Source organism: Trachinotus anak, unplaced genomic scaffold (genome assembly GCF_046630095.1).
Source record: "Trachinotus anak isolate AG129_WGS33_773 ecotype Australia unplaced genomic scaffold, CSIRO_AGI_Tana_v1 ptg000001l, whole genome shotgun sequence".
NCBI classification, from domain to species: domain Eukaryota; kingdom Metazoa; phylum Chordata; class Actinopteri; order Carangiformes; family Carangidae; genus Trachinotus; species Trachinotus anak.
In genome coordinates this window covers 3,204,541-3,219,081 of record NW_027273852.1, presented here as the reverse complement: position 1 = coordinate 3,219,081, position 14,541 = coordinate 3,204,541, and the positions used below count along the sequence as shown (strand labels likewise).

General features: G+C 39.6%; 1 protein-coding gene across 11 annotated transcripts in view; it reads right to left on the bottom strand.

Annotated features, from left to right (window-relative positions):
* Positions 1 to 14,541, bottom strand: part of lrp1bb (low density lipoprotein receptor-related protein 1Bb) — a 247,003-nt gene that overhangs the window by 36,046 nt on the left and 196,416 nt on the right. For all 11 annotated transcript variants that reach the window (XM_071493395.1, XM_071493738.1, XM_071493827.1 and 8 more), the window contains 12 exons: positions 13,511 to 13,694; positions 13,314 to 13,399; positions 10,682 to 10,804; positions 8,011 to 8,192; positions 7,569 to 7,768; positions 7,044 to 7,232; positions 6,752 to 6,900; positions 6,416 to 6,509; positions 6,206 to 6,322; positions 5,252 to 5,371; positions 4,296 to 4,415; positions 1,070 to 1,186 (listed from right to left, as the gene is read on the bottom strand). In XM_071493395.1, coding sequence (XP_071349496.1) covers positions 1,070 to 1,186; positions 4,296 to 4,415; positions 5,252 to 5,371; positions 6,206 to 6,322; positions 6,416 to 6,509; positions 6,752 to 6,900; positions 7,044 to 7,232; positions 7,569 to 7,768; positions 8,011 to 8,192; positions 10,682 to 10,804; positions 13,314 to 13,399; positions 13,511 to 13,694 — 1,681 coding nt within the window. The remainder of the gene's footprint in view (positions 1 to 1,069; positions 1,187 to 4,295; positions 4,416 to 5,251; positions 5,372 to 6,205; positions 6,323 to 6,415; positions 6,510 to 6,751; positions 6,901 to 7,043; positions 7,233 to 7,568; positions 7,769 to 8,010; positions 8,193 to 10,681; positions 10,805 to 13,313; positions 13,400 to 13,510; positions 13,695 to 14,541) is intronic.

The window sequence follows — 14,541 nt, the reverse complement described above, 5'->3', positions numbered from 1 at the left end:
AGTCATGAAAAAAAAACATATAAAATCATGCCAAACTGTATCTCTTTCCAGCACCATACACAATAGACATCCTCTGATGCAGTTATCAGCCAAATATTATGTGCTTGGAATCACATGCTAATGCATTGGCAAAACCATTGCTTTAGCTAATTAGAGTCATTTTGTATTAGAAGTGGAGGAACTGGCAAATTTAATCAGGATGTAAATACATTCATTGCTGCTCTCACAATGGAGGGGGCAACAGACTCTCTGAAGCCAAAAATCTTGTATCTGCTGTTTAGAGCAGTCAATCCCTGAGGACAATATTAGGACGCAGCTAAACAGCTGCATCAGATCCACTGTCTGGGCCCTCCCCTTGTTATCATGGACTGTTAGCTAACTCAGGGCGTGTGTTATGAGTTGTGCTGCAAAAGAGACTCCCAGCAGGCATTGCAGCAAAATCTGATTTGTGGCCTCTCCTCTATCAGATAGTCCACATGTTTAATTCTTTGATATCCAACACTTGACTGGCTTTTATTTGCATTTTAAATGACATTAATAGGTATGGGGAATAAGCACCTGATAAATCACATATGCATGCTCAGCAAAAACACACAGTAGGCATGCACATAATCACATGATGTGCTGACAAACAATTCCACACACATGAAAGGAGGTGAAAGCACAAAAGATATGAATTTAACAAGGTGCGTTAACCTTTTTATATCGTGAGTAAATAAAAAGTTTTCCTCTAAAAGTGGTGATGATTATCTAAACAAAAGGGAATGCAAGCCTTTTAAATAACAGGGAAGATATCACGAGCTCGAGAGCTTCTCTCAGAGAAATAGCACAGACAATAAGAATGTGCTTGAAAGAGAAAGAAAGATCACCTGGAGTGTACATTTGTGAGTGTGTGTCTGAGAGAGAGAGAGAGGGAGCGAGAGGGAGAGGGAGGTTGTGGTGGTGGGAGGGGCAGTCAGGTGTCTTCAGAGAAGTCCAATTCTTCCCTGCCTAAGTGCGTGTAGATCGTAAACAGTGTATATAACGGAACAAACTGGGCTGACAGAAAGTGAAGGAGTCAGGTACTCACTGCAGTTCTCCTCGTCTGAGTTGTCTCCACAGTCATTCTGGCTGTCACACCTCCAGTGGTCTGGGATGCAGTTGTTATTCTCGCAGCGGAATTCATGAGGTCCGCAGGTCTTTTCATCTTTTTCATCAGGAGCAAACAAACATGAAGATGAAAATGGCTTCAAAGAGCATGAATATTAATAGTGTGCTAGCTATCATATTTTGTAGGTGTAATCATCGTTTCCTCAGGGTTTCCCTAAGCAAGTCTGATGCTGAGTTCAAAACACAGTCTGTACTCAAGAGGCTAACACACCGTAAGATGAAATACCTGACTGTGTTACCAATCATCCTCACCAGAATTTGTGACAGGAAGTTGGCAAAAATTGAACTTTCTTAAAGAAAGCATTCAAAAAAATGGAATAGGTAAAAAAAACCCCACTACAAATGCTGAAGAATTTGATTTCGGGTTTGTTACATAATGAATGCAAACTGTGTATTTGTTCCTGTTAAGCAACCATCAAGAGAATGTCATCTCTGTCAGACTGTGACAGCAGCTTAGCTGTCGGTCTGGATAGTAGCAAACCACTTCTTTGCCTTTAATGTTGTTCATTTGATTACTGTAAGAATTATTACTAATAGAAGTGACAACATTAAATAGTGAGTCATCTTGTACACAAGGCCTGAAAATACTGCATACCTGTAACAGGCCAAGAGTACACTGATCACTAACTCAAGGTGCCTCCAACTCAAAATTGTTTTGCCTGTTAATCAGACTGAAAATCTCATTCAAAATCTGCATTTGTGTCAAAAATAACAGATGCTTTCGTACTTGCTCCAGCAGTACATCCTCACTAAGGGTTTTCAAAGTCAAATCGAGAGCTTCCATTTAAAAAGTAATTTCTGCGCAGACAACATCAGGGATAATGGCCAAGGTAATGCTGTTATCAGTTAGGGAAGAGATGCGTCAAAAGAAGAGGGTGGCAGATTCTGCCTGGATCTCTTTCCAACATGACAGCAGGAGGAGAGAATCAGGAGGGAAAGCTGACTGCAGCAGCAGAGGACACAAGGCAGCAATTCATTAGGAACCAGCTCAGTCTCTTACACAACATAAAAGATATGACACAGGAAAAAAGCAATATTTCCTTGCTAAGTCAGAGCTCATTACAGCGCTAACAAGCAAACTTCCTAAAACAGTTTGAGGTAATTCAAAGTGAAATATCTACAAAGCAACAATATCCGTTATATGTTCTGAAGTTAAGGAGAACATTTTAGTTGATGAATTACTGGATGATATTGATAAACACTACAGAGGACTACAGTCAGACATCAGTAAACTACATAAAGTGGGTAAACATTTCGGCAATATTATATCAGGTACTTCTCAAATCAACAGATATAAAAGGAGCGGCTAAAGAGCAAAACCTCTGCATAAAACAAACCTAAAATTGCAAAGGAATCTTTTCAGAAGAAGTGTGAGGCATCAGACATCAAAGCATGAATGCTCTATTAACTGGAATCACACTCAGTAAAGCTCTGCCAAGGCTAAACATTTTCTTTCACCAGATCTGATAAAGACTTGGATCTGCACCAAACTCTGTACAAACTCATAGACCTGAGATGAGATGTCTGATTTTTTGCACCAAAATCCATACTGAACACTGATAAAAATGTTGAACATTTTGCAATGTTAGGGAAAGTGATAAAAAGATTCTTCGATCTGCCTTGTTTAACTGGATTTGCACCAAAATGTAATGGGTTCTTCTCTGGTCCATGGCCCATCCCTCCACTAAGTTTGGTGCAAATCAGTTCAGTGCTTTTTGCTTAATCCTGCTGACAAACAAACAACCAAACAAACCAACAAACTAACAAGCAGCCATGGGTGAAAACATAACCTCCTTGGCAGAGGTAATAACACTCAAATTGCTATGTTGTGGAAGTCACAGTTAACGCTGCCAGCAATAGAGTTCTTATTCTTCCAGTGTTCTTCCAGATACACACACACACACACACACACACACACACACACACACACACACACACACACACACACACACACACACACACACACAATCACATTATAACACATACATCCACATAAAAGTCCCATTGTGCAACCTTTTTCACATTAAGTTTACCTCCACTATCATTCTGTGCTCTTGTACAAACTGAATCCCAGAATGAGTGAAATGTGACCTTAAAAAAACAAACAAACAAAAAACAGTGGGTGTATTTTCCAATGGTAAATTTTTGAAAGATCCCAGCCTTCATACCAGATGTCCCAGATGTCCCCTAAAGATAGACAGGATAGGCAAATTGACAGGACTCTTTATGACAACAATTAAAAAGTTTTATTTTGTACTTTGCTGCATATGTATTATTCACTCAAGGTTTAAAGTGGAAAAACTAACTATCCTTTCAAATCTAAAGAGCAAAAAAAGTTAATGAAGAGGGTAAATTCTCACAAGGGAAATGATAATCACTCCTCATGTAGATTAGTCCTGGGCTTGTTGATTTCAGATATTTCAAAATTTCCATTCTATTAAGTCTAAGCAAAAGATTTAGAGACTCAAGGGATTGTGACTGATAAGAGACACAATAGAGTGTAGGCACAATATAGGCAAGAGAAGATATTACAGCTTGCATCATCTTCCATAACAGAGATATTTGATCTTCAGAGGGAATAGTGGTTTCATCTAGCTTATTTCAGTTGGGCCAGGACCGTGAAGTTGGTCCAACTGCTTATTTTTTTGTGTTACAGGCCTTTGCATTTATTGAGGTACAATCAAAGCATTCTGGCTCTTGACAGAGACATGTCAAACAAACAGGATCCAATGATAGAAAGTTTTTTTTTTCTATTAAGGAAGAAAAAGTTCCCATGGTTGTTTACCTACCCTGGTAATAATGGCTTTGACCTAAACCTTGTGGTATTGAGAAGAATCTCAATTTGATTAGGTGTGTGTGTGTGTGTGTGTGTGTGTGTGTGTTTGTTTAGAGATTGACAGACGCTGAAAATACCAGGCAAACTGAAATCATAATGTTGAGCTCTTGTTGATGACAGGGCGAGCTGTGCTCCATGGAATCCTTCCTCAGCACAATCAGATAGGTGGTGAGAGCAAGTGGAAGGACTGAGTCAGACCAGAGTCAAGCCAAGTGTAAAATTAATTCAGATTAAATCAGATTTGTTGCCCTTTAACTGAGAAATAAGTGAAGTGGTGTGATTTATGGTTAAGTGGGCTTCCACAACTCACCGCAATTAGCCTCGTCTGACCCATCTGCACAGTCAGGGTCCTCATCACAAACCCAGAGTTTGGAGATGCAGTGCATGGAGGCCTTGCACTGGAACTGGTCTGGGGAGCAAGTGCTTTCAGCTGCAGCCAGAGAGACAGGGAGTTTGTGGGAAAGAGGAATGCAATTCATATCACCAAGCCAGAGGAAATTTGGATCTGTAGAAATAACCTGAATATTTAAACAATCATAAAAACTATTGGGATATAAGAACCAGTGAGGAAGAAATACCTTTTCAGCATTTTATTATAGCGAGGTTGTAATAGTTGCTTGTTATAAAACCTCATATTGTTTCAGATAGCATTTTAATTTCAGTCTAGTGTTCATTACGAAAGTGCATTCAAAACCACATCCAATCATGCTGAAAGTCTAAGAAGAGGTGAAGTAATTAGCCTTACTTTAATTAAAGCTTTTTTTTAAGTCTCTTTTTCTTCTCCTGACTTTCTTGCATTCTCTTCCCCCCACTCTCACCCCTCTTGCAATCACATGCAAGACAAATGCAGCGGTCTGAAAGACTTGAATGGGGTGTGATATTCTAATAAGTTACATCATGGCAGAGAAAATCTGCTCTTATCCTCTGTGTGATTCAATATCTAATCCCTTTTCACAGGCACAGGCCATAACACGGGTTGCTTCTGGAATACTTAATGAAGACTATGTAATGTTAATGGCATCACATATTCTGTCTAAGCACAGAAATTAATTAACAATGTCAAAACACACAATTAAGGTGATTTATCTAAATCAGTTAGATTATATCTTTTCAAAATATCAAAAACCTTAACATTTTCTAGGTTTTTGCTGCAATGTTGAAACAGAGTGATCAAACAGGGGATATATACATAAGCTTCACAGTCTAAAAGCTCAGTACAGCTGTTTCTAAGACAATGAGTCTGAAAGTAATAATACAGAGCCTTACGGCAGTCTGTCTCATCCTCCCCATCACCACAGTCATCCTGACCATTGCAGCGAAGGTTAAGCGGGATGCATTTTTGTTTCCTGGTGCACTTGAACTGGCCTGACAGACAGATGTATGTCTCTGAAAGAGAAAATGGACAGGGGCAGTGAAAGGTTGAATCAATAAGAAATGCAATGAGTCCAAAGAAAGGAAAGCATCTATATTGCTACGACTGGCCGGTAGTGATTTTACACACAACATGGACAGTTCATTAAAGCTCTTCATTTACTGCAATAAGGGTCTGGTGTGTGGTTGGCTTTGCTGTGAAAAATATACTGTGACACAGATCATAAGGCATTTTATGTTCACAGATTATATTGAATGAGTAGAAGCGGATACTATAACCACTGTGGCTTGAATATATAAAGTAGCACTAGGGCTGTGACAACTGATTATTTTTATTACAAATTAATTAATCACCTTTACCAACATTTTTTTCAAGTACCTGATGTATCATTTAGTCCATTTAGTCTTTGACATTTATAAAATGTCAAACAATTGTGAAAAGCTTCATTCATAAGTAGAGCCTAAGATGATACCTTAAAATTGCTTCTTTTGCTCAATGAAAAGTCCCAAATGCAAAGATATTCAATTGACAATAATATTAAACTGACAAAAAGAGCAAATCCCAACATTTAGGAGACTTGAACAAGAAAATGTTTTGACTTTCTATTGATAAATGGTGAATGATTTATCAAAAGAGTTCTCAATTTGTTTTACGTTGACCAATAAATCAACTGATTAAGTAATTATTTTAGAACTGAACAGCAACGTGATCCCAATTCAGATTTTACTTCCATAGAAAATTCAATAAAATAAGGTGAGAGCACTTGAAACACTCTTGAGGTGATAAGACAGCTCAACACAGCAATCAGCACCTAACAATAACCAAATTAAAAACACTTCTATCCTTACCACAGTTAGCTTCATCTGAGTTGTCACCACAGTCGTTCTCTCCATCACAGATGAAAGGAGGAAGAGCACAGAGGCCAGTGCCACACTGAAAACGCCCAGGCTGACATTTGAATTCCGCTGTCGAGGAGGGAAGTCATAACAATAACTCAGTGCATACACTTCTTGTTTATCACTATTTTAAAGCCAACCTTGGAGTAACATGTCACTCACGGCAGTCGGCAGGTTCGTCTGATCCATCCCCACAGTCATCCACCGTGTCACACTTCCACCAGAAAGGGATACACTCATCTGTCCCGCAGCGAAACTATTAGTAGCACAGGAAAAAAAAAAAACTGAATTTGAAGTCAGCATGAATGCTTGACTCTCTGTTTAAGCTTCAACACACTTCAAAGCCAAAATCAATACACAACCATTTCCTAGAACCTACAGTACATGTCAGAAATGGAAAGCACATGAGAGTGAAAACAATTTGCCTTCAGGGGGAAAGTACTGATCAGGGCAGAAAAGCAACAACATGGGGAAACTAAACTTAGAAATGTAGCTTACCTGACTGGAGGTGCAGTTGGAAAGACAGGTCTTATTGTCAGCAGCCAAGTAAAAATTAGTGGGACAGGCACATCTGTGTTCCCCACCAGGGGATAGAAGACACAGGTGGCTGCATCCTCCATTTGCAATCTGACACTGGTGCTTGGGTACTGTACAGAAGGACATATGTACATGATCAAGTTCAAACTGAATTACACAAACCACTTCCTACTTAAAAGTACAATAGAGGCCTGTAACCACTGCTCTGCATGGGAGGATGGAGTAACCATGACGGCTAAGCCGGGCTTAATACCTTCAGGCTGGCGCAGGGAGTGGTAGACCTTGATGGATTTGATGGCTTGCCAGGAGTTGAGAAGCTCTATCCCTTGAGAACCAGTGGTCTTATGAGCACGTCGTAGTGATTTGGACTTCCCATCCGTCCAATAGACAAAGTCCTCAAACAAAGTCAGTGCCATTACCCCTTGGATGTGGTCATAGGACACTGGAGATGGACAAATAGCCATGGCAAGCTTCAGTTAGATTCTGTTTCATACAGTCTAGAAACCAGGGTGCTGTTGTGTAACAGTGGCAATTATAGTCTACATTTCATTTGGCGATTGCAGCAGTACCATTTAAAATGTCTGATCAGTCATAACCACAACAGATCCATTCATCAGGTTAACTACCTATTTAATATGTTTTGATATCATTTCAAATAGCCCTGTTCCACCATCTTTAAGGCTCCAGCATTCTCATGTAACTTTTGTCAAGAAAATGAGTAGGTGAACTTCCCAAAATGACAAACTATTCCTTTGCATGTACAACACGTTAGTCTCACCTTTACGCCTTTGGGTGCCATCCATGTTGGCAAACAGGATATGGTTGTCATCTGCCCAGTAAAGCCTTTTGTTGGTGTAATCAATAGTGAGAGCAGTGGGGCTATAGATCTCTGTGTCAATGATAACCATTTGCCCTCGGCCATCCATGCCAATACGCCCAATGTGGGGGGGTTCACAGCAGTCCACCCAGAATACGTACCTAGTGAGAAGTATGGCACAGTTCAAGGAGGAGGTACCACAGCAGGCAAACATGATAGGAATAAAGATCAGTACTGACACAGTGAAATTCCTCAGATAAGAGCTGGATCTTACAAATTCCAGGTTAAGCATCTCAAAAAACAGTAACTCTATTCTTGTTCTCACACAAGCTGTGAAATCAATCCTTATTAAGAAAACATTAAAGTGCTATGGTGAGCTTTACAGTCTTCATAATATGCTTACCCTGTCTGTGGGTCCAGAGCTAGATCTGTGGGATTCTTGAGACTAGAACTGATCAGGACGGTAGGGTATAGCCCGTTGGACTTGGACACTTCCAGTGTTTTCCTCTCTGCATCACACCAGTACAGATTCTTTCCTATCCAATCCACTGCTAAAGCACTGGGCACTGCTGTTCTGTGGACTATCTAGTAAGGCAGGAATACCAAAATCAGTTTTTGCACATCTTAGAAAGGTTCTAAATCATTTCACAGATAAATGTAGAAAACATATGAAAGAACAAATAGAGTGGAAAGAAACAGATGGGATTTTCACAAAACCGGCTCTGTCAGTGGTCTACAACTGACAAACATAAGAGCAGGCACAAGGGACAGGGTTTTCCTCTGTCAAGTAGGAGGAACTTATTTTAACCCAGACAAAAATAAAAGAAAAAGGAATGAGTCAATCAGACCACATTTTTATGTCTGAAAAACATCAATCTGCAGACATGAGTATGCTCTCAGTGTCACACAATCATCTCCACCATCAAAATAAAAGTCAAGTGCCTCTTTTTTTCTCCAACCACTTTACACACAGCCCAATTAACATCCACAACTAAAATGAACATCCTGGTGATGAGTGGGACAACTTTGGTCTACTTGCGTTTCCATGGGAATGGCTACAAATGCATTTCCTCTGTGACAAAAAGGTGCTAAAGGGAGCTGCAGGCTGATCATTTATGATCCTAGCTGCAAACCACAAGCTGAGCTACATGTAGTGTACATGTGTCACATACAGCACACTGTGTCAGATGAAATGAGGCAGTGCTATAGCACATTTCCACCTTGGAAATACAGTAAACCAATGCTCCTATTGAAGCATATTGCTGCCATGCGAGAAAAAAAAAAGAAATTCATTGTTACAAGATTTTTCACACTATAACCACATATTTTCACGGTGTTCGGACATGCAAAATTAATGCGTCAAGATAATATTTTTCTATAATTTGAAATATTTTTCACATTAAAACTTGAGTCTTTCAGATGTTGTCAACCTAGCAGAAGCAGGGGTGGTGGGCAGAGCAAAAGGCCTGATCCAGATTTCTCAATGAGGAAGTAAGTGCAGATGTGCTTCCAGCCCCAGTTATCCTTTTTTTCCACTTTTTATGTGGGGGAAAAAAGGAAAACATGAAAACCCACGTTAAACAAATATTAATTATAGTAGCATATTATTATTATTATCATTATTATTATCATCATCATTATTATCATCATTATTATTATCATCATCATTATTATTATCATTATTATTATCATCATTATTATTATTATTATTATATTACATTATAATATATATTGAATCCTGGTTACCTGCTATAATCAAAATGCTTTCACTTGGAGCCTATGTGAAAGAGTTTACTAGTCTGGCGGGAAGAAAAGCACAGTAGTTTGTGCACTTCAGGCTGTCCCTTAAGTCCCTCTGGGTCTCTTTATCCATCTCATTGTTTTGATCAAACTGAAGGTTATTATGTGAATATGGCTCATCAAAAAATGAAGACCAGCAGAGTATGTTTCAGCAGTGGCTTCACCCGGGCTGACAGGCATTTAAAGTTAACACAGAACCGAGATGCTCCTCACAAGACTCCTCAAAGGTATTGGTGGCTTTTTGTGTTAAACATATATGATAAAAACAACATTTAAACAATGATGGCTTGGCAGTAAGGGTGGACACTCAGAAATTTAATTTTGAATGTTGAAGATAAATCCAATAACATAAGACACTGATTGTTTTTTAATCCCATTAAGTGAGATGTAGCATCAGTTTCCTGCATGAAATCTGCTCACTGTGTAGCAAGAAATGAATCTGCAAAATGTTTCATAGTTTCAAACCACAGAATGCAGTGCAGCAGCAGTTTAAAATAAGATGAAATAAACAAAAGAAAAATCATAGTGTTCAATCAATCTCTGTCTTGGTCAAATGAAAGTCATATATTGGTAGAAATAAATTTCAAAGAGTCGCTGATATCCAGTGCTATATAATAATAGCACTGGATATCAGTGACTCTTAATTAACCTGATGTGAGAAGCTCCACGATCTGTGTCTCAGACTGTTTGTCCTCTTGCTAGGCTGTGGCAGTGGCTCAAACAGAGACTGTGGAAGTAATTGAGCTGAATGAGCTTAATGCCCCCATACACCATTGCTAATGAGATGTAGGATGGGGGCCCAGCAGGTGTTCTGCTGAAATCCCAGAGTCCCCAGTGTCTGGGCTCCGATCCCATGACCCAGACGAACCTTTGTGATTACACCAGAGAGCACCACGGTATCATTGTGCTTGTTGTATCTATTTGAAAGACACTGGTTATGTTTCTATTATTGCTAACACACATTCATTGGTGTCAGGCTAAAAGGCCGTTGGCTGTTGACAAAAGAAATCCATAAGCAACAGACTTTTCCGCTCTCAAATAGATACTTCATCTTCAGAATAGAAAAAGTTGTTGCTGAAAGGCATCTTGATAATTTAAACGAAAGAGTAAGAAAAATAAAAAAAAAAACATTAAAAATAAATTTTAAAAAAACAGCATCTGAATGGAAAGGAAGACGAGGAAAACAAACTAGAGCAGAAGCAAGTAAAGCAAAGCCGTGAAGTGGCACAAGGCACCATATGGCACCCAAACACAGCAGCTAAATCCTGAGTTACCTTGAGGTCACTCCCATTGAGACGCATTCTGTTGATTTTTCGACCACTTGGCCTGCTTGAGTCAACCCAGTAGATGAATTCTTTCTTGTAGTCAAAGTCTATATGGATGATATTGTTGAGACCCTGAGAACACAGGAGAGACAACAAGCTTATGTCAGGATGCAATTTTTGAAATATAATTTTTTGTTTTGATTAAAATGAGATTAATTCTTGAGTTCCCCCTGAGGATGGAAAATAAATGTATAGCACCTTCAATGGCAACAAAGGTGTGCAACAGTTAAAATAAATATAAAGAATATAAATTATTAAATAATCAAATTCCACACAGCACTATCCCTGAAGTTATGTTAATATGTGGGTTTATAGAATAATAAAACTCAAATTTCCTTGTTAATTTCCTTCTTACAACACAGCTATGAAGGAGATTTTTATAGACTTTATGAGAAAATGTTTATATTTTATTAGACACAACACAAACACCGTTAACATAGACTGATAATAAAGCTTAAATTCAGTTAATCTAAAATCCCTGCATACCAGCAGAACAAGAGACGTAAAGACCAGCTCAACTTCTACAGTATCTGAGTGATGTCATACTTACTGCGCAAGCAATATTGACATAGGTGGTTTCCACTATTCCACTGCTGCTTTCCACTATAGCAAGCATTTAAGAGTCAGTGTTAAAAGCAAGCCCCATCAAAGCAGAAGGTTCTTCCGTTCTCTGTGATGCTCACAGGACCCCACTGTCAGTCAGACAGAGCTGCTACCCAACAAGTGCCCCAACCCTGCTGTCTGACGCTGTGTGCGGTGCCGAGGAAAGGTGTCAGATAATCTGACAGGCGAAATGAGACATCTTCATCAGATCATCAACACCCTCGAAGACAGGCGCCAAAGTGTCCCGGGGGAACCTTTCTCCACTACAAACATCAGCTGTAGAGATGAAACCTGCATGCCACTTTTATCCGTGTACTCATATTGACAGCAGTATCCACATGCCACTGATTTCCTGTTCCACGTATTTCACTACCCTTCTTTCTTAAACAAGACATGTCTGACAGTAAAACCTTAGGGTTATGGATTCAGTCACTAAAGTTTGCTTGCCAACTAACTTCACTTTGTTTTGGCTTTTTGTGTTTCTATAGTAACTAACCACTGACCTAATTTGGTGCCAACATGCTACAACTCACGGATCATGTATAACTTCACATAATAAAGTAATTTCTCTACAATGCTAATTTATATAATTCTGTAACCTGGATTCACTTATTAATGAATGTACTTCATGTTAAAAAGCCCAGGTAAATATAATCCTATAAGAGCCAGAAACTAAATATCAGCTCTAATTAAATATATGATAATATAAACAGAGCTGCTCTAAACACACTGAATGTGTTGGAGTGAGATAATATTATTAGTCACTCGTGTTTGTGGTGGGAAGACAAATGTATGCAAATTGCCAAGCCAATACATAAAGAAAATGATTTCAGTTGAAATTAACATAATGTCAGGAACGTATGATCTGAACAGGGTATGTAATGAAGTAGTAAGATTTGATGTCGGCTGCTGCTAAAATGCAGTGGTTTAAGTGAATTGTAGCGACAGAGAACTCCTATACAGACAGCCAAGTACATGGAGTCAAGAGGTTCACATGTCTGTGAGAGCAGACTGTATGATACCCATTTGATTTACAGTAAACCACACCCAACCATTCATGGCAATCAGCAGTCAGATTCAAGTATTGCCCGGAACAGCTGTAATGAGACCTGGCAATGATTGATCTGAGGGGTCCTAAAATATGGTGATTTTACTCTCTACCAATCAGAGTGGCCATTTTTTTCCACCCACATGGTGGGGGTTGGGAAACTGTGATGGATATTAGATATCTTATTTAAACAGAACAATACTTGACATAGGTTTGTACACCATTTACAGATTTAATCTGAAAACGTTCTTCTGCACTGAGGAGTACACTCACCTACACTGACCGAGTTTTACTCAGTAATTCTGAATATCTTTAATTTAGGCAATACATAGTCTTCAGTGAAAGAGAATTGCCTGTGCATTGCTCATGACTGCGCAGCTGAATCAAATGTTTTTTTAGAGACAGAAAATAGCTTGAAGGAAGGTTTAGAAAGTAAAAAGACTGGAACACGATGAGTGATTTGCGGCAGACTGCAAACGTTTCAACACCAGTGCGTCTTGCCTGAAACACATAATAGTTCTGCTATCATAATGTTAACTCTATCTTTGGATAGTAGACAGCAGCTGTCATTCTTTCTCAAAATGTCCTGCCACACAAAGCAATGCATTCCCAGTTAAATCTATGTTAACCATTGCTTTATCCTTTGATGCTCTCCTATAGGTACTATTTCCTCCAAACACTAAGCAGGTGAACATAATTTACACAGCCAATAAACTATACCTCCTCTATATACTGTACAGCTGGCAAACTGGGTACAAGAGTCAGGGGAGGTTAACAATTTAACACAAAAGGAACACATGATGGTAAATTAAGGGACACTCTGTTGGAGCCTCTTAGTAGTAGTCAATCTGAAAATGGTGAACTAACTAATCCTCTATCCTGTGGGCATTTCACTACAGACAGTTCCATGATAATGCAGGAATCTCGTACCTGTTTCAAGATGGTGTAATTTGAGCCATCCACACTCAGCTTCCGGATCTCATGGTGGTCTGCCATAATCAGAAAAGGCTCTTCAGCTGTAATGTGGAACATGCAGAACAATGTTAGAGGACAAGTGGGACATACAGTTAGGAGCTGAATCTCTGCAAGTTCAGACATTGAAAAAAAAAAAAAAAAATCAGCCTGACCTGACAGAGCCTTGCATGTGTTGGGATTGCGCTCCAAAGCTTCGTAGCCATCCACACACAGGCACTTGTAAGTGCCATAAGTGTTGATGCAGCGCTGGCTACAAGGAAGGGTAGTGGAGCATTCATCAATATCCACACATGTCTTCCCATCATCCTTCAGGTGGAAACCAGGCCAGCACTTACACTGATCATAAACATACAACAAATGAAAGACACAAATGGATGTTGATCATCAATGCAGGAAACATAGGACTAGAGCCTCAGTTTAGCTGTCAGACACTTCCACTGAACTATTAAAGGGAATTGTAAAACAAATAGTTGAAGTTTTAAGTTGTAACTGACCGAGACATGGCTGCAACACTGAACATCTGAGTTTTTTTCTCCATACAATGCTTTGTTGTCAAAGCTGTGATATACACATACCGTACCGTGGCTCAAAACTTCCATCGCACTTCAGTGACCAGGGCCCCCAAAAAATAACTAAAAGTGCTTGTATCAGCTGCCCTGGAGCCACTGCAAATCCCTTTCTTATCCAAACTTATAACCTTGTGGGCCTTTCTGCTGATCTCCCTTTCAAGGCACAAATGGATGAGCTAAGGGTCTGTGTTGATGTGCTCTCTGTCCAGCTCTGCCCCTGTCATGACAGGGAGGAGAGGTTTTCTGAGCTTTCAGACACTTTTCTGATGCAGTGAACACTCTCATGTGGAAGAGTGACAGAGCAAAATCCAGGGATGAAGGCATGAACTGCCACAGTCTGACAACAGGAATCGCCAACAGAACGCTCCAGCGGATGTGGCCTTGACCTGCATTCAACCCTAACGGTACATGCCACCGTCACCCGACACAGTCAGGGAGCTCAGTCAGTTGTTGGCTTATCATTAAACTCCTCTTATAGTGTTCAAGGTTATTCAGAAAGTGAGAGGCTAAATGTATGTATTCTCTGCTCTCACCCATTTTATAGCTGTAGCTGTTATAGCTGTGACTCATGTTTAGAAATGGCTGTGCAGTGGGCTCACTGAAGAGTGTTTGCC